Consider the following 25269-nt stretch of genomic DNA (forward strand, 5'->3'; position numbering starts at 1 on the left):
GTTCTATTGAGCTGACGACAGTGTTCTGGGGCCAGAGAGAATGACGGCGGAAGCTCGTAGCTCCGCCCCTCTCGGACTGCCACCAATCAGCTGGCTGTGTCGATGCACATTTATGAGTCTCCGCGATCACTGTGGGTCAAAGCTTGACGGAGCGTGGAGTGGCTCAGCATCTCAGACCGATCTCAGGGCTGCTGGTGTCTCAGACAGGTGAGCGTGCACAGGTGATACCTGACAGAGAGACAGGAGAGGAGTGGAACAGAGATGAATGCAGAGTGGAATCTGTACAGAGTGAGCCAACTGTGTTCTCTGTATTTATTAGCTGGATTGAAAAAAATACTCAAATACTAAAAATACAAAACTACTGTAAATTGTATAATCATGTCAGATATTTGAATTGTGCAAATGTTGTTGTGTTCGTGAATATTGTACATGTGCCGTGATGTCGAGTTAACTAACGTTGTTGTCTCAACAGCAAGGAAGAAGCGTTGCCACGGTAACATGAGTTCCCTGATATCAAGAGAGGAGGTGAACTTTACGCTGATGCGTCCAGCTCACTTCTTCCTCCTGGGGATCACTGGCATCCCCCATATCAAGTACTACTATGCCTTCCTGTTCTGCGTTTACATGGTGTCTGTGCTGGGCAACACGTTTGTAATGGCCGTCATACTTGCGGACCGCGGTCTCCACACCCCCAAGTACCTCGCTGTTTTCAACCTGGCTATCACTGACATTTGTGGGAGTACCACCCTTGTCTGTCCCATTCTGAACCACTTCCTGTTTGGCAGTCAGTTTGTGTCCTACAATGAGTGTTTAACCAGTTGTTTCTTTGTGTTCCTGTTTCTCAGCATGCAATCATTCAACCTCACCACCCTCGCCTATGACAGACTTGTGGCCATTTGCTACCCGCTGAGGTACCACATGATAGTCAGTCACAAAGCCATGCTGCAGATCATCAGTGGAGAGTGGGTCATGTCTTCCATGTTGATTATGATCATGCTGGTCTTCCTGACCAGACTCTCCTACTGCAGGTCAAGGGAGATCCAGGGTTACTTCTGTGACCATGGGCCTCTGTTCCGACTGGCCTGCAATGACAACCTCCCAAGTAGGCTCATAGGGAGACTAAACCCTGTGTTCATGATATGGTTACCTCTAATCTTCATCATCGTGACCTATGCCTTCATCACCTCGACCCTGTTACGAATCACAGCCGAGGAGCGTGTCAAAGCCATGAGGACGTGCACCTCACATCTCATACTGGTGGGGTTGTTCTATTTGCCCCTTGGGGCAACGTTCGCTTTAGGAGACATCCCTACTGATATCCGGATCATTAACCTCTCTCTGGCCTCCACTCTGAGCCCCACATTGAACCCCATTATATACGTGCTGAAGACTGACGAGTTCAAGGTCTCTGCTAAGAGGATGGTGAAAGCAGCCAAAGGAGCCATTTTTACATCAAAGGGTTAAAGGTTAAAGTGTGTGTGTGTGTGTGGGGGGGGGGTTCATAACATGGAAGCTGACTTAGGGATGTGTAGCGTGTAGGACAAACCCTTGAGTGGAACTTGAACACAGAAATAAGTGTTCGTAACAGTAAATCAGTAAATCAGTAAATACGGGTAAATAAATATAAATCTTCTCAGTGGGCTACATGTCCCTTTGATGCAGACGAGTACAGTGAATGAGCGAGGCCCAGATCAGGCAGGGCTCTCAGGCTGCGCTCGTCATCTCACTCATTAACAGCAACACACCTGTGTTACCTCAAGGCCGTAGGGCTGTGTCGGATAAGATGATAATTGAATGCTGCACGGACACACACACAAACACGATACATATTGGATGATTTCTGGGATGTTGCCACTCTCCACCATTCCAAACTTCTCCATATTGTCTTTATGTTACTGGCCATCGATGGATTTGAATGTCTACAGGGTCCCTCCCTTATATTGTATGTATGTTTACTTTGCTCTTTTCTCCAAAGCAGGGAGTGCTTTCCCTCTAGATAGAACCAAGCTAGTCCAGAATATTTCCATATCTATAGTAAATCACATGGTCAAATCAATACTATGTGAGTTTCACTGAATTGTAATACATGGTGACGGTTATATTTACACTGTTGTGTAAGTGGTAGGATTTTGTGTTAATTGGTGTTTAGCGGGCTGTGAAGTAATGTTTTATACAAATGATAATGAACACATTACATAGGGTAGAGTGCAAACACCTTGCTAACATGTAGGTATATCTGATTCTTGTTGTTCTTTATTGCTGACAGTTTATCATCTCCATCATCAATGTTGTGTTCCTTAAACTGAACCTGTCGCAGGTCTTATTATGAACAGATTATGAATAGACAGGAAAAGGTTTTCCCTTCTCCTATTTATTTTCCTATGTTCAGGAATATGCATATTTGTAGCTGTAAAATTACAATCCTGGTGCTTGAATATCTGCTGTGTTTTACGGCCTATTTGTGTGTCGCTTTGGATGAAAGGATTACCTAAATGGATTATTATCATGTAAAATGTAATATGACATTAGCCACAATAAAGGCATATGGTATATATTATTCATTCCTTAAATTCTCCCCAACAGTCCTCCCTTCGAGTACAGAGGCTCCAGTGAAGGCTCATGCAGGAGAAGCCCTCAGAAGGCCTTGGACCTTAGGGCCTGACAGACTCAGGTTTCGATTCCACCTTTCCACAAAGAGAGGGTCATTTTGAGACCAAGGTCTTGTTTTCAGATCACCCTGCATCACAAATACTAAGAAAAGACACTCCAACAGTATGAAAGTAATGTAGTATGCACTACTTAGACATTGATATTATTATTACACATCAACTCAATCAAAACTCAGTCATGATCACTGATCAAATTTCCCTAGTGATTATTTAACTAAATACAAAATAACACAAAATCAAATTACATGTCAATGTAAACCACAAAATGATTCTCTTAAAGATATTATGTTGACGTATAATGCCACAACGATGAATGTCACAGGTCAACAGTAAAACAAGAAAACATTTCTACAACATGTTTTATGTTTTATTCATATGTTCTTGGCTGAGGCTAGTTAACATACGTCACGTTAACACTTGTTGCTGTACACAACATTGGATGTCTGCAGGTTTGGTCCCCAGTGTACGGTGTCAGGTGAACTGTGACCAGGGGGTCTGTGTTATCAAGGATCTTTTCACAATATAAAGCCAGCACAGACTCCAAAGCACCAGAGAAGAGCAGCTACTGTAGAGATAGGCAGTCTCCAGTACAGGACTAGCTCTCTCTCTCTCTCTCTGACTCAGATCCAGATTATACCTCTATAAACCCAGCCTTGAAGAGTGGAAATCTTTTCTTTATTTTCCGTTGCTTCCTAAAGACATTTACAGGTTGATGTGGTGTTTTGTTATGAACTTGATCAACACAGCTCTTGAGGACAATGTCACTTTTCAGCGTCCAGCACAGTTCTACATCCTCGGGTTTTCTGGAATCCCTAACCTGATTTATTACTTTGTCTTCCTGTTTGTCATCTACATCGTGTCCGTGCTAGGCAACACTTTGGTCATGACTGCTATATATGTGGACAGCTCTCTCCGTACCCCCAAGTATCTCATTGTCTTCAACCTGGCATTCGTGGACCTTTGTCGAATCTCCATCCTGGTCATCATGCTGCTGGACACCTACCTGATCAACAACCAGTTAATCTCCTACAATAAATGTATGACCAACATGTTATTTACTTACCTGACTCTAGCCATGCAGTCTTTCAACCTAACCATGTTGGCATATGACAGGCTGGCAGCCATTTCCTTCCCTCTGCGCTATCACACACTTGTGACGCATAAGACCATGACCGCGTTCACCGGCGCAGTGTGGCTCGTCAGCGTCCTGTTCAACCTCATCAACGCCGGCGCCATCACCAGGTTGACCTTCTGCCAGTCCCTGGTCATCCGAAGCTACGTCTGTGACCACGGTTCCCTGTTCCGCCTGGCGTGCAATTCCAACACCTATTATTTGACCCTGCGCTTTATCACTCCAGTTATCATCGTTTGGCTTCCTCTTGGGTTCATCGTCGTGACGTATGTCTCTATTGGTGTGTCCTTGCGCGGGGTCTCTACATGCCAGGGCAGGTTAAAAGCTGGGAGGACATGCACGACTCATCTGATGTTAGTCGCGTTGTTCTACTTACCGTTAACGATTACTTTTGTTCTAGGGGAAGGCATCTCTATCAACACCAAATGCTTTTACTTGTCTCTGACCACAGCTCTCCCTTCCATGCTGAACCCCATCATATACGTGCTGAAGACAGACGAGTTCAAGGTCTCGGCTATGAAGCTGATGAAAACCAACTCGATCGTTCTGAAATTGAAAATTCAAAACTAGTCCAGCTGGGGGCGGGTGAAACCCAGCCCCAATGTAGTCAGTACATGTTGTGAGTAAGCTATGACTAATCGTAGTTCCTATCCATAAAACTATATACTACGCATTATATTCAGCACCAAATCCATTCCATGTTATCATACTGCAGTGTTTGTTCTGTATGTGTCTGTAGAGGAACAACAATCAAACTATGAAAATCGAATTTGATTACGTAATTTCTGTCATTTCCCCCCAAAATGTGTTTTTGTTCAATGAAATGTAATTAAATAATAATAATGAACACCTGAGTCAAAGACGACCCACTCTTCACTAGTGGATAAGAAGTAGAACTTGTATATTGGGATTGTGTTTTATTTTATTGTTTCTTATTTTATTTTTTGTATTTATTGTCAATGTTATGTTTGATATACGTTAATGCCCTTTTTTTTTGGGTTGTATAGCCTTTTTCCCTCTGGCAGAGGGACTGCCAATGGAAATGAGCCTTTTGGCTATAATTGGGTGCATTTACATTTTAATGTTTATGAATGTACACTGTACCTCTTGATCAAATAAACAAATTGAATTGAATCTTCCTGAAGACAGAAGCCTCTTGTAGAAGAATGACATTATATTTCACCCTACCACAATAGAATAAGGCTTTAATTCACTTCTGACTGAACCAGTGCAAACATATGAAGAGACATGATCCTCCATCCATCCATCCATTAAGGTGACAGTTATGATGCTTCACAAGGCTCTGAAATTGTACCACACTACCACTGTGTGGTTGAAATATGTAATAGCATGAGCATCACCAGTTTGAGGCATCATTGTTGTGATGTCAATAAAGTTATTCTCAGGTGGGTTGCAGAGGTATTTCAAAAGGAATCCTTAAACTAATGATCCAAGACTGTTTTATTAAGGACATTAAAGCTAAATAAAAACAAGTATGATTCTGTGTGATCGTACCATCCAATCCATTACAGATACAGGCATGAGGTGTTATCTAACACTCTCTCCCTTGAACACACCCACATATACTACTAGACTAGCATCAACAACTTCTAACTGTATCGTATAGTATTTAGTCCAGCTCCACAAGGGAACACGAAGCAAGATGTCATCCTGTAGAACAATGTTTGCGTCTGTTGGCTGGTATCTATGACGACCCGGAAGCTGCTTGTCGTTGTTTCATCAGCTGTTCCTTCCGGGAGTTCTGGAAGGCCATCATGCACTCTTTAAAGGTCTGAACCTGGATTTGGCACTTACGCCAGTCCTGATGTTCCGCCATGCACTCCTGCACGGCATAGTGCAGATCGGCGCAGCCGGTGCGCGAGATCATCTGGTCCACAGGGTCGTCCTCGTCCTCGCTCCGACTGCGGTCGTGAGGGGACGGGGAAGTCATTCTGAAACCAATGCATGGGATGAGAAATAAAGTTGACAAAAATTAAACCTCGGGATAAAACAGAGGTGGAATAGGGTGAGACTATAAATGTGAAATATAGTTAGTCAACAGTAGGCTACATTATTTTATAATAAACATACAGTTTTGTTTTTGTCACATTAATTACACCCTTCTGGCAACACAGTTGGTCCTATACAGTAGCTCTACATACAGTAATACTAGAGAATGTCTACCCTCTCTTGTGCAATTACACAAGATCGAAGGCTAGCTAGCTCTAGTGTAGCTAGATTGTAGCTGGTAAATTGTCATCTTCTGTCATGGGTCAACTAGCTAGTTACCAATTTCAGTGAGTGATTTACAAGATACTAACCTTCAATTTAAATTGAGATATGTCCGAACGTCGGCTAAATGACAACCTGAAGTAGTTTACCTCTGGCTTTCATATTGTAGGCCTACATTTCATTTGTACGTATCGCTACTGGCTAGCTAGATCACCACTTTCGTAACGTTTAAACATGGGGGACATAATTCAGGGAGGGACTGAGAGTGTTTTTGAAATGTCCTATGGTGTATCGGGAACTAACTTTTTTAGTTCCGTGTATCGTTCCTAATTATGTACTGCGATTGACGTTGTCACCTCTGGGTCTCACTTATGACATAAGTTATGTATTCAGAATTTCAGAAGTTATTATATTTGCGCGATATATTATCGAGAAAGAAGCTCAGTAGATTAGCGGAAAGTTTAACAGACAAACCAGTGAAACTTAGCTATGAAGCACTTGAGGGCAGTGTTGTACAGGGATACAAGCCAATGTTGCGTTATGTTTAACGGAATATGGGACTGCAGGTCGAAGGAGCACTATACAGTTTGAACAAGTGACTGGCGTGCTGTCAAAGGTAGCACGCTCGTGTCACACCCTGTCAGAAACCGTCAGCACCTTTCCTAAAGCGCAGGATGATCATGAAAACATAAAAGGAGCATGAAACATAAAACATGCTGAGGATGCAGTTTTAGACTGACGTTTGGATGTGCTGCTGCCCACCCTCACATACCTCATCAAACGTTTTGACTCACTTGTCAGGTTGTCGGTCTGCTGGGTCAAGGCTCCAACGCAAAAACGAGTACGAATTCAAGTTAATTTATTGATTTTCTCATTAGGTCACATTTCATAGAGTTAACTGCTTCACAGTCAGTGAAAAATCAAATATATTAGAAGATGCAATTGATGGTTTGTTTTAAGCACATGAAAACAAGGACAAAACAACAATCATGATCACAACGGTCTATATTAATCCTAATAATAAAAAAATCTAATCCAAATTAAAATAGCAACAATAACAACTAGTATTTAAAAAACTAATTATGATGACTTTCAACCTATCGAAATGCTATGCGTACATTTATTGTGTGATTTAATTTGAGTTAACATATACAATATTCATATCAAAAACCTGTTAAACTGTCATTTTCATATCTTCAGAGAGTTTGGGGTTGGTACCATCGCCAGACGGTATAGGAATGTCATTTTCAAACCCAGACTGTTCTGGGATTAAATTGTCTTGAGAATGTTCCGGAACATCATGGGTATTTACATTCAGTTCTGGAATGCTGACGCTGTCCTCCGGCGACGCCTTGTTGCTCAGCGACCCCATTCTGCAGGTGTCAAGAGTCTGGAGCCTCTCCAAGACCACATACCCATGTCTCGTGTACTCCATCGCCCCCCAGTCCAGCACGTTCCCTGGTCTGAAAGCCCCTGCCTGCGTGTAGGTCTGGACCTCACACGGGGAGAGAACATAGTCCCACATGTGCACGTCTGTCAGCTGGCCAGTGAACGATTGCTGGGCATCAAAACTCCCACCATGGCTGTCTTGGTCCTGGCCGAGGACAAGGAAAGGGGTTCCAGAGATGGAGCCACCTGCATGGAGAGCCTTTCTGACACTGGGTCTCCCATTGAGCCAAACCTGCACCAAACCTGTTCCTGAGTCCCACGTGGCACAGACAGAGTTCCACTCATTCAGCTCAGCTGCCATCCTGTTAAAGTACACAAGCTTATCTCCAACCCAAAATTCTATTTTATCATTGTGAAGAAATATTGTGAGGCTGTTGCTTTTGCCAGGGATGCTCAGGGAGAAAGGGCAGATGGTGGAGAGGTCATCAGTAAAGAATCTGAAGCAGACAGAGGAACTGAAGAAGATCTTCTCCAGCTGGGGGTAAAGTCTGGTGTATGAGTTCGCTGTCTGCTGAGGGAAGGTGAACACTCGCCCTCTCAAGTCTGTCAACACAAACACAGACACATCCTCAACTCAGACTAGACTGATTATTAAAGATTATTAGCTCATTCCAATTACTGTAATGTATGTATCATGTAAGAAAAAGTCTGTTGGATTTACATACAAATTATATGGACATTGGTTGCAAATATTAAAGTTATATTAACACAAAATGCTATATTCATGTTCTATACATTAAATTATTATTTGTTTGCTAAACTAACATGATTTCTTTATGTTAAATTAATGCTTTTCTTTAATGTTTAGGATATTCAATTATCATCAGTTATACCAACATAACTTTTTTATGTGAAGTTGACCTAACTTTCAAAGGTAAATCGGACACTATTGAGTTTGGTATAATTTATATGATTAAATGACTTACTGATTTGTAATTTAACCCCCCCCTCCCCATTTTACCTACATTTACCAAAATTTAAAAAAGCACATGTGGCTATAGACCAACATCTTCACTTATTAATTCAAGACAGTGCTAAACATCCATAGCTACTAAAATACAACTTATTGTGTACCACCTGGGTCATCTAGTAAATCACATCACATTGACAACTCAGTGGAAAGATGTATGTATCATGTGTGTACTACAGTGTACCTGGAAAAGTGGAGATTTATGTCCTTTGTGAAATTCACAGCAAATACTGTATCTAAAGTTGTGATAATCCAATCATCCAAAATGCCCAAACCTTTAATTGTCAATTGTAAAAGCATAGAGCTATTGTGGATTATTCACCTGATATACACAATATGAGAAATAAAAAAGCACATGTGGAAAAATAAAATTAGATTTACCTTGTGGTATAGCATAGCAACACAAAACTATGGACAGCAAATATGCCAAGGTCTTCATTCTGTAATCAGTAAGATCATTTATCTTTAGTTCTCACACTGGTTATTTTGTGTCTTTTATAGTCAGAACAAACCTTATGTTCATTCGACTTTGTATTTTTAACCTTTTATTATGGCATCCACAAAGAAATCCATAAAGTTGGCCTATTATTAAATTAAGATAAGTACATGTTATCATCTAAGGCTTAGTGAGGTGCGTCCTTTACACTATAAAAACATTTCCAACCTCAGATTTAAAGTTGTTGTTAGGGTTTATGTCAAATTTCACATAGTAGCATACATGTACAGGGTTATTAATTATGACAATTGCACAATATCTGTGTCATTAATAGGTCTTATATAAACACACTAAGTTCATTAGTTTGTTCTTTAATTGTTTCATTGAACATGTTGCATACAAGGTAGTTGGAGAGAGAGAGGGAGAGAGAGAGGGAGATAGTGGGAGTGTCAGACACATGCACGTGCTACATCGGTATTTCCATCGTACCGGAATCTCCATCTGTGCATTTCATTCTCCTGATGTTTTGTTGTCTGAAGTAGAGGTTTGTACATTGCACAATGATAAGAGTGACATGTGATGGGGTGATGAGGAGTAAAACATGTTGCCAATATTTACACACTAGATAAGACCACAAAAGGAAAAAACACAAAATAGGAAAGTAGCTGGTCAAGGTCTCAGCAAATGTACAGTACAGAACCGCTATACTGTCATCGTGTAGGCTAAGTGATTCCAAGAAACGAGTCTGTCAAATATATTTTTCAATTGTGTTGGGTTCGCGCGAGCGGTATGGACTTCACGGTGTAATTTTCACTTTGTGGATCAGCGCGAGGACTCTGGTCTTGATTTCTTTTGTTTTTAGAGAGTAAATGATTGGGTTTATACAAGGCGGGATGCAGGTAGATAAGGACAGACTCAAGACGCGCAGGTCGGGGTCAATGCCAGAGGAAAAGAGCCCGATAAAAAATATTGACATAATAGGAATGTAAAATATTGCCACGAGGATTAAATGTTCAGTGCACGTGGCCAGCGCCTTTAGCCGTCGCTCAACAGTTTTCATTCTGAAAACGACGAGGAGGATACACGCGTAGCTTAAAATGATAAAACTCAATGGACCGGTAAGGTTGACCAAACTCAGGATCGAAGCGCAAGCCCATTGCAGACTATTGTCATTACATGCCAGTCTAAATACGGGCGCATAGTCACAGAAATAGCTAAATACTTGAACGGAGCCACAAAACGAGAGGCTGGTCATTATTGACGTGGTAAATATAATTGCACCTATAATTACAGACCAAATTATCCCTATGATTACAAACATACTCCTCGTGTTGTTGATAGAGTGCTGGCGCAGCGGGAAGCATATAGCTATCAGTCGGTCATAAGCGAGTACCGCGAGAGCGTATGATTCGAGGGTCACGAAACAATAATATATGAACATTTGCAGAAGGCATAAATTAAATGGAATAAAATTATCTTTTGAGAGAAACAACTTTATCATACTAGGAATGACGCATGAGCTCAGGACTAAATCAATAACTGCCAAGTTAATCACCGCTACAAACTTTGGGGTGTGTAAACGGTAATCCGACACAATTATATAGATCACTAACACATTGAAGATAACCGTTACACTGTAAACAAACGCGAGAAAAACAAAATAGACGTTGATGAAACTCAATGACGTAAAGGCAACTATGTAGAAGCCCGGCGGATGGATCAGAACAGAGTCGTTCCCAGATGTCCTTTTCTGAAATTTCATGGTCAAAGTCCAGTCACTGAAACACTCCCAGCCTGAGCAGAAATCAAAGAACGTTTAATAGATGATCTTCAAGTCCACATAAAATTCATGCTTTCATGGTCTATAAATGCAACAAAATTATACACAAAAGTTTACCTGCTATAGTTGATGTGGTTGGAGGTCAGAATTGAGGAGTTAATGAACTGAGAAGACTACCGATTCTCTGCTTGTTTCACCTGGAATTAATACTCTCAATGTAAATCTCCAGAGATGTCATCATTAAGTCACAAACACTTGCATTTCCTTCTAAGTCATGCAGACTTCCTATGATCTCAAACGACCCGTAGAGAATATACACGGTGTAGACTAATTAGGGAGTAATCAAAACATTCTAACCAACACATTTACATGGCATAATTCATCATTATGAAAAATAATAGGTTACTGGGATATCATGCATCAGATCAGGCCAAGACTCTATAATTCCCAGTTTCAGGACCACGGAGAGCAAAATGGTGGAGTCCTTGTGAAACATCATTTGGCTTCTGTGAAAAGTGGTCCTTCATTTCCCCCTTCAGAGGGAGGTGACAGATCTGACCTAGCGAGGACCAGCGGTGTACAGAAGAACATGCTTCCACCCTCCAACCACGTCAGATCAAAGACAAACCCACGGAGGGGGTGCAGACAGGGCTATCACTTTAAGGTACTAGGAAATAGGGACATTTTTACAGACTGAAATGGCACTGCAAGCAGGTGAGCCAGACTGACATGAACACAGACTAATGCACAGAAAGAAAGACAGACAGATAGGTGAAAGTTACCTATACGCTGCAAATGCTGTGTGTTTATGTTGGCAGTGTGTCTATAGAAAGTCTTTAGTCGGCGCCGAACGAGCACAGAAGATAAGAGAAATGGAGAGAGAGGGGAGAGGCTCACATGAAAGTCCTCTGGAAGTGAACCCTGCTGTCGAATCCTTTTTATTTCAGCTTCATCTTCCCTCCTAAGAAGTATTGGGGGGTCAGATGGCTGAGTGGTTAGGGAGTCGGGCTATTAATCAGAAGGTTGGCCGTGCGAAATTACGTTGTGTCCTTGGGCAAGGCACTTCACCCTACTTGCCTCAGGCAGAATGTCCCTGTACTTACTGTAAGTCGCTCTGGATAAGAGCGTCTGCTAAATGTAAATGTATTGACTTCCTGCTCCTCGTGCTGAACTGATTAACACGTGTACCTCAGTCTCCTTGAGCCTTTTAACACTGCGGGGCCTTTCAGAGTGGATCATGCTGGCCTTCCTGACCAGACTCTCTTTCTACAGGTCACGGGAGATCCTCCAGAGTTACATCTGTGACCATCGGTCTTTGTTTCGACTGGCCTGCAGTGACAACCTCCCAAGTATATTTCAACCACATATATTTCAACCACACAGTGGTTCAATGTTATCGAGAACGAAGCTCAGTAGATTAGCGGAACGTTTCATAGACAAACCATTGATATGAAACTCAGCTATGAAGCACTTGAGGGCAGTGTTGTACAGGGAAACCATCCCGTGTAACGGACTATGGGACTGCAGGTCGAAGGAGCACTATACAGTTTGAACAAGTGACTGGCGTGCTGTCAAAGGTAGCACGCTCGTGTCACACCCTGTCAGAAACCGTCAGCACCTTTCCTAAAGCGCAGGAGGATCATGAAAACATAAAAGGAGCATGAAACATAAAACATGCTGAGGATGCAGTTTTAGACTGACGTTTGGATGTGCTGCTGCCCACCCTCACAGACCTCATCAAACGTTTTGACTCACTTGTCAGGTTGTTGGACAGCTGGGTCAAGGCTCCAACGCAAAGACGAGTATGAATTCAAGTTAATTTATTGATTTTCTCATTAGGTCACATTTCATAGAGTTAACTGCTTCACAGTCAGTGAAAAATCAAATATTTTAGAAGATGCAATTGATGGTTTGTTTTAAGCACATGAAAACAAGGACAAAACAACAATCATAATGGACAAGATACAGGCAAGTGGTCAAGATATCTATATTAATCCTAACAATCACAAAATAAATCCAAATTAAAATAGCAACAATAATAACTAGTATTAAAAAAAAAGAAATGTATGGTGACTTTCAACCTATCGAAATGCTATGTTTAAATCTTTTGTGTGATTTAGTTTGAGTGAACATATATACAATATTCACATCAAAAACCTGTCAAACTGTCATTTTCATATCTTCAGAGAGTTTGGTGTTGGTACCATCGCCAGACGGTATAGGAATGTCATTTTCAAACCCAGACTTCTCTGGGATTAAATTGTCTTGAGAATGTTCCGGAACATCATGGGTATTTACATTCAGTTCTGGAATGCTGACACTGTCCTCCGGCGACGCCTTGTTGCTCAGCGACCCCATTCTGCAGGTGTCAAGAGTCTGGAGCCTCTCCAAGACCACATACCCATGTCTCGTGTACTCCATCGCCCCCCAGTCCAGCACGTTCCCTGGTCTGAAAGCCCCTGCCTGCGTGTAGGTCTGGACCTCACACGGGGAGAGAACATAGTCCCACATGTGCACGTCTGTCAGCTGGCCAGTGAACGATTGCTGGGCATCAAAACTCCCACCATGGCTGTCTTGGTCCTGGCCGAGGACAAGGAAAGGGGTTCCAGAGATGGAGCCACCTGCATGGAGAGCCTTTCTGACACTGGGTCTCCCATTGAGCCAAACCTGCACCAAACCTGTTCCTGAGTCCCACGTGGCACAGAGAGAGTTCCACTCATTCAGCTCAGCTGCCATCCTGTTAAAGTACACAGGCTTATCTCCAACCCAAAATTCTATTTTATCATTGAGAAGTAATATTGTGAGGCTGATGCTTTTGCCAGGGATGCTCAGGGAGAAAGGGCAGATGGTGGAGAGGTCATCAGTGAAGAATCTGAAGCAGACAGAGGAACTGAAGAAGATCTTCTCCAGCTGGGGGTAAAGTCTGGTGTATGAGTTCGCTGTCTGCTGAGGGAAGGTGAACACTCGCCCTCTCAAGTCTGTCAACACAAACACAGACACATCCTCAACTCAGACTAGAAGAAGGCTGAGAGACTGATTATTAAAGATTATTAGATCATTCCAATTTCTGTAATGTATGTATCATGTGTGTGTACAGTGTACCTGGAAGAGTATAGGTGTATGCCCTTTGTGAAATTTACAGCAAATACTGTATCTTAAGTTGTGAACATCCAATCATCCAAAATGCCCAAACATTTAATTGTCAATTGTAAAAGCATAGAGCTGTTGTGTATTATTCACCTGATATACACAATATGCGAAGGAAAAAAGTATATGTGGAAAAATAAAATTTGATTTACCTTGTGGTGTAGCATAGCAACACGCAACTATGGACAGCAAATATGCCAAGGTCTTCATTCTGTAGTCAGTAAGATCATTTATCTTTAGTTCTCACACTGGTTATTTTGTGTCTTTTATAGTCAGAACAAACCTTATCTTCATTAGACTTTGTATAGATGTAACATTTAACCTTTTATTGTGCATCCATCAAAAAATCAATAAAGTCTAATTATTTTCATGGGAACCAGTAGGCCTAAAAATTTTTTTTATTTTTTTTAAGGAATTGCATTACAGTTTACAGTTCACTGATTAGTGAGGTGCATACTTTACACGTTAATACCATTTCAACCCCAGCTTTAATGTTGTTACTAGGGTTACGTTTGAAATTCTGTTTCACAGTTGCATACATGTACATGGTTTTGACAAATACGCAACGTCCATTTCTGTATTTGCTAAATAGGTGCTGTATGAAGTGTATTAGTTTGCTCTTCCTTTGTTTCATTGAAAGTGCGGATTTCAAAGTCAGTACACATGGTAATTAGAAACTAAGACAGAAGAGTGTGTCAAACGGACGCATGCTGGAGAACAGGACACTTGCACAGGTTTTTCCATCGCGCCGGAATCTTACATGCCTTTTATTCTCCTGATGTTCTGTTGTCCGATGTAGAGGTTTGTACATTGGACTGTGATAAAAGTGATAGAATGTGATGAGGACTGGAGTAACAGCTGATACGTATGCAATAAACACTAAATACGAAAAACGATAAGTTTTTCGTTTAAGGCTGTAAACATTTTTTTTATCTATTTAATAAAGACATGCTCATCACCATAAAGATTGTTGGAGTTTGTTTGTTGGGGATGTGTTGAGTCCACGCGAGCGGCATGCACGTCAAGGTGTAATTTTCACTTTGTGGACCAGCGCGAGGACTCTGGTCTTGATTTCTTTTGTTTTTAGAGAATAAATGATTGGGTTTAGACAAGGCGGGATGCACGTAGATAACGACAGACTCAAGACGCGCAGGTCGGGGTCAATGCCAGAGGAAAAGAGCCCGATAAAAAATATTGACATAATAGGAATGTAAAATATTGCCACGAGGATTAAATGTTCAGTGCACGTGGCAAGCGCCTTTAGCCGTCGCTCAACAGTTTTCATTCTGAAAACGACGAGGAGGATACACGCGTAGCTTAAAATGATAAAACTCAACGGACCGGTAAGGTTGACCAAACTCAGGATCGAAGCGCAAGCCCATTGCAGACTAATGTCATTACATGCCAGTCTAAATACGGGCGCATAGTCACAGAAATAGCTAAATACTTGAACGGAGCCACAAAAGGAGAGTCTGGTCATTATTGACGTGGTGAATATAGTTACACCCACACAGGCAGACCAAATTATCCCTACGATTACAAACATACTCCTCGTGTTGTTGATAGAGTGCTGGCGCAGCGGGAAGCATATAGCTATCAGTCGGTCATAAGCGAGAACCGCGAGAGCGAATGATTCGAGGCTCACAAAACAATAATATATGAACATTTGCACAAAGCATAAATTAAATGGAATAAAATTATCTTTTGAGAGAAACAACTTGATCATACTAGGAATGATGCATGAGCTCAGGACTACATCAATAACTGCCAAGTTAACCACTGCTACGAACTTTGGGGTGCGTAAACGGTAATCCGTCACAATTATATAGATCACCAACACATTGAAGATAACCGTTACGATGTAAACAAACGCGAGAAAAACAAAATAGACGTTGATGAAATTCAATGACGTAAAGGCGACTATGTAGAAGCCCGGCGGATGGATCAGAACAGAGTCGTTCCCAGATGTCCTTTTCTGAAATTTCATGGTCAAAGTCCAGCCACTGAAACACTCCCAGCCTAAGCAGAAATCAAAGAACGTTTAATAGATGATCTTCAAGTCCACATAAAATTCATGCTTTCATGGTCTATAAATGCAACAAAATGACACAGAAAAGCTCACCTGCTATAGTTGATGTGGTTGGAGGTCAGAATTGAGGAGTTAATGAACTGAGAAGACTACCGATTCTCTGCTTGTTTCACCTGGATTTAATACTCTCCATGTAAATCTCCAGAGATGTCATCATTAAGTCACAAACACTTGCATTTCCTTCTAAGTCATGCAGACTTCCTATGATCTCAAACGACCCGTAGAGAATATACACGGTGTAGACTAATTAGGGAGTAATCAAAAAGATCCTTGTGTGTTTATTCTGGCCATGTGTCTGGAAAAGGTCTTCCTGCAGGAGTGAATGAAACAGGTACGCTTTGCAGGCGATGGGTGCTAGGAAGGCCACATCTCCAAGATGGAGCCGTGAGAGGATGGAGTGGTGTTGGAACACGAGGACGGAGAGAGGGAGCCACAGAGGAAGAGAGAGAGAGAGAGAGAGAGAGAGAGAGAGAGAGGGGGCCGGGCGAGCACAGACGCACAGAGAAACGGAGAGAGGCTTCACATGAACCCTGCTGCCTTTTTATTTCGGCTTCATCTTCCCACCTGAGCAGCATTGACTTCCTGCTCCTCGTGCTGAACTGATTAACACGTGTACCTCAGTCTCCTTGAGCCTGTTAACACCACGGGCCCTTTCAGAGCGGAGGGCCGATCGACCCGATGGCTCTGCTGCTGAGCTGCGTGGGGGCGCCAGATGCCCCGCGGTCGAGACCTCTGGTCCCGGTTTGGACCTCCGATACGACATCTGGCCCCAGTGGCTCGCTGGCGGGTCAGTAAGGTCATGTTCTCAGGGGGTCCGAACACACATGCTTCTACCGCTATGTAAACGCACACACCCACACCATACACCCACACTCCTCACACTCCACCCAAAACAACCCCACAAACACACACAACAAACACACACACACACAGACAATAACAACATACTGTATACAGGACAGAATGACCCCCCACACAAAGGGGATCATTTGCTTTGTGTGAATCCCCGGACTCCTTCTAATGAGCCAATTAGTGATGTCATCCCCCCGAGAATGCTGGGTAATGACCTTGCTTGTAAACAAACCAACTCCTTAGTGTTGCAACTCAGAGCTAATTAATCTCATCTCGTTCTTTAACAACCCCGGTGTGACCCAGGTTGTTGCGTCAATAAGAGCTATAAGGCTTGTGTTGTCGGAGCATGTTTGTCTTGGAGTCTTTCCAATGGGGACTACATAGGCTGATAGAACCAGAGCAAAGTCTACAGAGTGGCCTAATTACGTCTGCGTACGTGTGCCCCCCCCCCCATCCCCCCCGCCCATGCTCGCCCCCTCTCACCCTTTGAGCCCCGCACCTTCAAGAGTGAACCTCCAGTGGTATGATAACCCTCTCATTAACCTCTAAGAACTGCTGTGAGGGACAGAGCGAGAGAGAGACAGAGAGAGAGACAGAGAGAGAGAGAGAGAGAGAGAGAGAGAGACAGAGACAGAGAGACAGAGAGACATAGAGAGAAAGAAAGACAGAGAGAGAGAGACAGAGAGAGAGAGACAGATAGAGAGAAAGACAGAGAGAGAGACAGAGAGAGATAGAGGGAAAGAGAGACACAGGGAGACAGAGACAGAGAGAGACAGGGAGAGAGACAGGGAGAGAGACAGAGAGAGAGACAGAGAGAGACAGGGAGAGAGACAGGGAGAGAGACAGGGAGAGAGACAGAGAGAGACAGGGAGAGAGACAGAGAGAGACAGGGAGAGAGACAGAGAGAGACAGGGAGAGAGACAGGGAGAGAGACAGGGAGAGAGACAGGGAGGGAGACAGGGAGAGAGACAGGGAGAGAGACAGGGAGAGAGACAAGGAGAGAGACAGGGAGAGAGACAGGGAGAGACAGGGAGAGAGACAGGGAGAGAGACAGGGAGAGAGACAGGGAGAGACAGGGAGAGAGACAGGGAGAGAGACAGGGAGAGAGACAGGGAGAGACAGGGAGAGAGACAGGGAGAGAGACAGGGAGAGAGACAGGGAGAGAGACAGGGAGAGAGACAGAGAGAGAGACAGGGAGAGATAAAGGTAACACAGGGCAGGGTTGCTCGCTCCGTCAGCTCCAGCGAGGCCGCTCCTTATCTTCCCCTTTGACCTGGTTTAATAAACACTAATAAATACTCTCACTACCTGTCCTGGAGAGTCATAAAGCAATATCAGGATACAAACACCTTCAGGGGAGAAGGGCCCAATCAGAGAGCTTCCTGTTGGAACACAACAAAGGGAAGTCAACATAATGTCTTGATGCGAGGGCATAAGGAGAGCAGCGTGAACGAAAAGCACTCCGGAGAACAAGGGGCACTTTCTCCGGTCCGGGAGGGAAAGACCAAGAGCGAAAGGGAAGAAAGAAATGTACGAGGAAGAGAAAGAGGGAGAGAACACAGGTACCCACATAGAGGTGGAAGCCAAGGAGTCGACCAATCAGGAGGGGAGTCTGCGTGAGGCTCTTGGCCGAGCTTGGGGGGAATGGGAACGATTCTATTCAGCGTCTTCCCGCTTTTCTTTTATCATCTCTCGTCCTTTCACCCTATTCTGCCGGACTCAGCACAAACCCTATCCCTGTGCCCTTAGAAAGTCACTCAGCTGGATAAAAGTCCTTTACCTGGACGGGGGGGGGGGGAGAGAGAGAAAGAGAGGGTGCGGCGTGTGTGTGTATGTGTGTGCGTTGGGGTGGAGGGGGTGGAGGGGGCGAACGAGGACCAGGAGGAGTTGGAAATGACTGGAAACGAGCGACGACGCCGGACAGAGGAGAGAGAGAGTGGAACCGAGAGCGGCGAGCGGCGAGCGCAGGGAACGCGAGGGAAACGCTCTGAGGCAGGATCACGAGGACCTCGCGGCGGCGGCGTTTCTGTTGACCCCTCGAGGTGGGCCGAGGTCCGTCGTGGGACCACTGTGCTCGCGGAGGGTCTGAAGAAGAAAGGGTGGTTCCACAGGGAATAGGTTGACTCCTAAACTAACGCACACACACGCGCTCACACAAGGATGCACTCACACACACACACACAAATGGACATTTAATGACACACTTACACCAAACGAGTTTGATGTTTTCTGGCCCATTGGTCAAAGCGATGACCTGATTCTCTCTCTCTTTCTCGCTGTTTCTCTCACGCTCTCCTTTGCAGCCACACACACACACACAGTGGGATGCTAAGCACATCTTTCCTTGTCTTTGGGGCTGATTCCGACTGGCATAGTGTCTACACTATGTCTACAGTGATGACAGAGAACACAGCCCACCTCAGCACTTTCAGACGTGATCGCCCTCGTCACCTTCCACTGCCACCCACCGAACGCTGTTCTCCTCCCATTCTGCAGTGTTCTTTTAATTCTCTGCCTTCTAGAGTTTTCCATCTCACAGTCGCAAGCGCCCCTCTTTCCCCCGCGATACACACCACGGCACACATATTTGGTGATGCAACCCAAAACCAAAGTCATTCATCAAAGGAACCCAGAGTCAAGTCCCCCATCAATCTCTCATCTGTGTGTGTGTGTGCGCATGCATGTGTAAATCAATGTGTCCTACTCACTCCTGCTATACCCTGTGATCATTTCTCATTCTTTTCACGTGAACTCAAGTTGTGGAAGCCCATGGCTGTAACCCATTACCTAAAGACTATTCATAGAACACATGAGCATGTCAAAACAGATCTATGTAGTCTAGCAGCCACATTGTATAGCCAGCCCTGTGACACGACAGTCCTCCTGATAACCACTGAAGGAAGCACTTCATACAACCTGACTGTCTACCAGTATGTCACTTGCACATTGTCCCCAACAATAGAGTCATCTTTCAGGTCTTACATCATCGTTATGCCAAGCCCGTTCCTGAAATACTCATACTGAAGCGACTTTAGAGATGAAGCCTTTCAGTCCTTCAGCCCTTTAAAGGTTTCATTTCTATACAACACAATTCATATTAGGCTACCCTTTGTTCTTATGTTCATCTTTTACTTTCTTACAACACTTGTTTCTTTGAATACGTTAAATAGGCAATTTTTTGTGGAGAATCAGTGGTCCCTTGATTGGGAAAAACACGGGTGGTCATCCAGAACGAGGTACCGCTAACGCTAAATCAGGCAGAGAAGCCGTTTCTGGCTATATCCATAAAAATCACTGAGGCCCTGTAAAAGAGCTGAATGTTCAACACAAGATGGCAGCTCTACATATGGGTCAAAATAAAGGTTATGACAGCGAGCTCAATGACACTCGAACCTAAAACGCATCAGTGGGCATGCGACGATTAGTCTTCGCTGTTAAAGAAGCAGCATTCAGAATGTGAGACTAGTCTGGGTGCCTGTGGTCAGACTGAACGTAATCCCCGATTGGTTAATTATTCAACTCGGGTCAGACCTTGCTAAGCGACTGTAGATCAACTCCAGATGTCACACTCGGATCCTTCTCGGCGATCGTCTCGGTTTCCTAATAGACGGAATTACCTAATTAATTGATTAGAGGTGTGAATACAATACGGTCATTCCGGTAGGGGGACGATATATGGATAGAGAGAGAGGGAGAGCGAGAGAGAGACAGAGAGAATCAGAGACTGAGAGAGAGAGAGAGAGAGATACAATACAGATTTAAATCAATAGATAGTTAGCTAGATAAATAGATAGATAGATATAGAGCAGAAATAGATACAGTCAAAGAGAGAAAGACAGAAAGAGAAAGAGAGAGCGAAAGATGTCTGCCAAACTTGTTTCACCCCAGTTCACGATTTGACGGCCACATTGTTCCTCACACTACACATGTTACAGTGATTTGGAGGGCTCGTGTGTGTGGGTGTTGGTATGTGTGTGACAATTTAGACTTCTTCACTTTCTTGTCCGGTGAAAGCGACGGTGGATGGGTACAGAGAGCTATGGGGAAATTGGCGGCGCTGTCCATGGTGCTGATTCCACTCAATGGAAATAAGACGTAATGTGTAGCGTAGCGTACCTTCGGTCGTGTTTGCGCGTGTCTGTACACACACTAGTGTTAACAACTTTCCAGGACGAATCAGGCCTCCCAACGTCATTCCCTCACACGTAGGTTTGACCTTGCCTGCCAAAAAAAACAACACCTCGGTTGTTTTGGGCGCTTTAATTAAGACAGGCGTGAAGTGCGCAAGCACCACAGGTGCAGCTGGTTTAATAGGTCAATCACCGGTATTATTTGTCACAGTGTTGATGAGATTACCGCCGTAATCGAATCTCCAATCCCCCCCTCGCCTCCCACCGGGGCACCAGCATTCTTTCTTTCCCGGAGTAGACGTGATCTCCCTCCAAGCGCTCGAGCTGCTCGTGATTCGGTGTGGAGGAACTGATAAGACCCTTTTACCCCTCTCCATCCCTACAGGGACGTAGAAACAGCAGTGAGTACCATTCACTGTCTGAATGTCTCAAAGGTGTTGAAATCGTTCTACGGAAGGTGCCAGCAAAGATCTCTGGTGTATAGTTCAGAGAAGGCCTAAATACACGACAACATACATAATATCTTGTAAATAACTTTATTTTGTTTTTATTATTCATTTCCCCAACAAAAAGGATTGCAGGATTATTTTCAGTACAGGATAAGTAAGTAGATTCCCACGTGAATGCATCCGATGGGCCTCCGGGATCACAGCACCGGTTCTATTTAACTTCACAGATACATTTAATAGGTGAACACGATCCGGTGTTCTTTTGCAACTAGAAAAACTACAAGATTTCCCATGTGACAGGCTATTTGTCGCGTTAAGGACCTCATGATTAAAATATGACACTGTCTGTCATGGTATCCCTTATGGGCATGGCACTCCACGCATATTACAAACTCTCGTGACCAGCATGCCTTTGAGCAAGCCTCTTTCTTACAAAGCACTGAATCATGCATACAATATTTGGAAACGTGCTTTATGCCATTCTCCTCTTCAGTAATAAGGGCTTCTATCTATTTCTAAACGTATTGTGGTAGACTATTTAATATAGAATGATGATGAATCAAAGCTAACCCAATACATTTCTGTTAATGTTTCTGTTAAAACAACATAATAGGCTTCATCATGTCCATGCTATTTTATCTGGAAATATTTATACAGATTTGTGCCTATACTATAGGTGGTATTTTTTGTCATCTCAGGTATTTTAAGTCTCTCATTAGTCATTATTGCCAAAAGGCGAAGGTAGCGTTTCCAACTCTAGCTCATTGTTCATAAACTGTTAACCAGTTGTTCCTCAGCATGGCTGAAGTTAATACTAAACGGACACGTTGGCCAGCCGGGGATCGGAGTCCTGTTCGTACCGGTAATGATAGACCTCCATCTGGTCCCTACAAGCATCCCGGATGTTATTGAGCCACCGTTTGATACCCGCCCGGTTCAGGTACAGCACCATTAGAAATACCAGCCCGATCAGCGCTAACACTATACCGAGGAACACGTATGATACCGCTTCAAGGTTCTCATTTAGACAGTCAACGTCCTCGGCGCGGAGTCTCTCCAATGGTAACCCCCGCTTGGTCTCAGGTTCTAAGCAAAGAAGATGTGCTGCGTCCTGGCACTGAGAAGAATTCTTCAACCAGTAGTAGAACGCCTCCAGTCCGCAGTTGCACCTAAATGGATTCAAGGACAGATATATACGCACCCGCGTGTACTGGTACAAACTTGAGACATTCTCTCTCCCAATGTTCTCAAATGAGTTATTGCTCAGCACTAAAGCATGGAGGTTAAACGCGTCCAAATTTGCAATCGGTATTGTCTTCAAGCGGTTCCCCGCTACCTCGAGTCTGTGAAGGCTGCGTAAACTTTCCACACCGAGTGCGTTTGAGAGCTGCGCCGCGCCTGAAGACGTCAGGGAGTTGTTTAAGTACAAGGAGCGCAGCTCTAGCAAACCGTAAAAAGCCAGATCAGACAAATACGCCAACCTGTTGTGACTTAGATCGAGAAGATGCAACCGGGAGAGCCCCGTGAAAGCGTAAGCCTCTATGGCCTGGATGCCATTGTAGGACAGCGACAGCGTCATCAAGTCCAGCTCTGTCCCGTTCGATGAGAACGCGCTCCCCGGTAAAGTTGAGATGTTGTTCCCTCTGAGGATAAGAGTGGTTGTCCATTCAGGAATGTCGCCTGGGATCGCCGTTTCGTCTCCATCATGGCAGGTTACGGTCCCAGAATCACTGGCACAGAAGCAGGATGCTGGGCAGTTTTCATCCGATTTGACAGGCGGAAACATTAAAAAACACACAACCGTTACCAAATAAAAATGTTCCCAAACAGTAAAGACAAATCGTGAGATATTTCTACAGCAAAACATCCGGACCGGTTTTACAAAATAGTATTTTGCATAAAAAGTGCAAGTCGACATTTTGTTTCGCATAGAGGTTGGAGCAGTCAGTCGGCCAGGGTTGGAATAACCTAAAAAACACAATTTATTCCCCATAGGTCTGACGTCTGTTTGTGTCTCCCCGTTTAAAGAGGGAGTTTCGCCACCTCCTTCACATCGGAGTGGTGCCGCTGGCCAACTGTATAGACAGTAGCGGGAAAGCCTGCGGTTTGGAGCGCGCACACACCTCATTCGCTCTCTCACGAATGCGCTTTTGACGCCAGTCTAGAGGGGGAAAGATGGAGATACCTCTTATAGCGCGCGTGTGGTCGACGCTACTAGGACACTGACAGACAGATTGACTGACAGACAGATTCATTCAGCGATTTCTCTTGATTGACAACCACACACTTTTTCTTTCTAGCTGCCCCGCGTGCGTCTTGGCATGATTGAGAGAACCCACTTTAGTGCAAATCGAGTTTAATAGGATACCTCACTTAGGCCTACAGATTACCGGAACTGTGGCGGACTGACAAGACATTGGACCTGGATAATTACATTTTACTTGAGAAATTCATCCCGCCACTGGGCCGCACAGCATCACAGCCAGTAGTTTCTCCTGCAGAAACAAACCAATGAGCCTGCGTGGGGTAGCCAACAGGCAAACAATATAATTACAATTACCTTTGTTTACATATATCAACTCAAACATATGAATCATATCTTATCACAAAGGGACAGTGAGTAAAGCTGAATGGATCCAAGAACAGATGACTTAATCGACTAACTACAACCCCAAAATTGTATTATAGAGTGGAATAAAGCATGCCTATGTGATTGCAAATATAATACTGTAAGTGACCATAAAGCCATGGCCTATATGAAATGATTGTTAGGTTCACTTGCTTGTAGATTAATCTAAATAATGATGCGTGTCATAAGTTAATAGTGTTTAGAGTTCTGTGAAATTTAATTAGTAAAGCTTGGTCCAGAGTCTCAACAAGCAATGGCCAGAACAGCACATGGTCGGATTTAGGGACTGTGGTAGAAGAACACCATTTGTCGGACGTCAGAGCCGAAGCCACAATTTACTGCCCAGGGAAGCAGTCATTTCAATTTCCCATCATGCCTAGATTATTGTAGCGTGAATTTACAACCTCCCTTGTTTGTTGCAAATCAGCAGCTGTAATTACATTGGCCAGCAGAGCCTGTTTAATGTCCCTAAACCGCTTTCAGATTTCTCATCCCACAGGGGAAGGCGAAACTAACTTTTTTACTCAGCTACAGTCACGCTTTGACAGTTTACCAATGTATACAAGTGTAGCAGTTTATTTGCACTGAAAACAAGGCTGTGCCATGGAAATGTAAACATGATCATACATCTTAGAACTGGAATGGGATCTGAAAGAGAAAGTGAGAATTGGGCAAAAGAATATTCTGCCATTTGCAAACGTTTCTTTTCAGGTTAAAAAATTGTCCTTCCTTACATTTAGCAGACGCTCTTATCCAGAGCGACTTACAGTAAGTACAGGGACATTCCCCCGAGGCAAGTAGGGTGAAGTTCCTTGCCCAAGGATACAACATCTTTTTTTTACACCGCCAGGAATCGAACCAGCAACCTTCTGATTACTAGCCCGATTCTCTAACCGCTCAGCCACCTGACTGCTTCCTTTCTTCCGTTCTTCTTTCCTTCCTTCCTTCCTTCCTTCCTTCCTTCCTTCCTTCCTTCCTTCCTTCCTTCCTACCTTCCTTCTTTCCTTCTTTCCTTCTTTATTCCCTCCCTCCCTTCGGTCAGTGTAAGTTGTGCCTGTCCTGGAGAATGTCATTCCCCCAGGACAGTGACCCTCAGATCTGGGGAGGGAGAGGACTGCACCTCCCAGTGTTGATCTGTGTGCCCGTGTTGCTGCAGCCACGGAACAAAGCGCATTCTCAATGTTATACTATGAGGGAAAACATGATACTGTTAGTGAAAGACATCTGTTACCCAGGGCACACACTTCCTGCTTTGTATGTGTGTGTGTTGTGTGTGTGTGGGTGGGTTGGGGGGGTTGTGTTTGT

The 25269-nt window shown here is 43.9% G+C and overlaps 7 protein-coding genes across 7 annotated transcripts; 1 reads left to right on the forward strand and 6 right to left on the reverse strand.

The window, feature by feature from the left end:
• The first annotated feature begins 498 nt into the window (after positions 1–498).
• On the forward strand, positions 499–4371 carry LOC136933292 (uncharacterized). Its single transcript, XM_067228607.1, has 2 exons — positions 499–1459; positions 3449–4371. The coding sequence occupies exons 1-2, from the start codon at positions 499–501 to the stop codon at positions 4369–4371; spliced, it is 1884 nt and encodes a 627-aa protein (XP_067084708.1).
• A 586-nt stretch (positions 4372–4957) lies between these two features.
• coa4 (cytochrome c oxidase assembly factor 4 homolog) lies at positions 4958–6276 on the reverse strand. The gene is made up of 2 exons (XM_067229143.1): positions 6123–6276; positions 4958–5753 (listed from the first exon to the last, which is right to left on the reverse strand). Exon 2 carries the CDS (start codon positions 5750–5752, stop codon positions 5507–5509), a length of 246 nt encoding a protein of 81 aa, XP_067085244.1. The 5' UTR covers position 5753; positions 6123–6276; the 3' UTR covers positions 4958–5506.
• A 931-nt stretch (positions 6277–7207) lies between these two features.
• On the reverse strand, positions 7208–8891 carry LOC136933697 (serum amyloid P-component-like). The gene is made up of 2 exons (XM_067229189.1): positions 8834–8891; positions 7208–8025 (listed from the first exon to the last, which is right to left on the reverse strand). Exons 1-2 carry the CDS (start codon positions 8889–8891, stop codon positions 7208–7210), a joined length of 876 nt encoding a protein of 291 aa, XP_067085290.1.
• A 793-nt stretch (positions 8892–9684) lies between these two features.
• On the reverse strand, positions 9685–10650 carry LOC136933668 (olfactory receptor 5AR1-like). The gene has a single exon (XM_067229147.1). It carries the CDS (start codon positions 10648–10650, stop codon positions 9685–9687), a length of 966 nt encoding a protein of 321 aa, XP_067085248.1.
• A 2093-nt stretch (positions 10651–12743) lies between these two features.
• LOC136933714 (serum amyloid P-component-like) lies at positions 12744–14025 on the reverse strand. Its single transcript, XM_067229221.1, has 2 exons — positions 13968–14025; positions 12744–13646 (listed from the first exon to the last, which is right to left on the reverse strand). The coding sequence occupies exons 1-2, from the start codon at positions 14023–14025 to the stop codon at positions 12829–12831; spliced, it is 876 nt and encodes a 291-aa protein (XP_067085322.1). The 3' UTR covers positions 12744–12828.
• Positions 14026–14780: 755 nt separating this feature from the next.
• LOC136933462 (olfactory receptor 5AR1-like) lies at positions 14781–15802 on the reverse strand. Its single transcript, XM_067228867.1, has one exon. The coding sequence runs from the start codon at positions 15800–15802 to the stop codon at positions 14837–14839; it is 966 nt and encodes a 321-aa protein (XP_067084968.1). The 3' UTR covers positions 14781–14836.
• A 6347-nt stretch (positions 15803–22149) lies between these two features.
• tpbgl (trophoblast glycoprotein like) lies at positions 22150–23265 on the reverse strand. Its single transcript, XM_067228866.1, has one exon. The coding sequence runs from the start codon at positions 23263–23265 to the stop codon at positions 22150–22152; it is 1116 nt and encodes a 371-aa protein (XP_067084967.1).
• Positions 23266–25269: the final 2004 nt, after the last annotated feature.

The sequence above is a fragment of the Osmerus mordax genome, chromosome 25 (assembly GCF_038355195.1).
Source record: "Osmerus mordax isolate fOsmMor3 chromosome 25, fOsmMor3.pri, whole genome shotgun sequence".
NCBI classification, from domain to species: Eukaryota; Metazoa; Chordata; class Actinopteri; order Osmeriformes; family Osmeridae; genus Osmerus; species Osmerus mordax.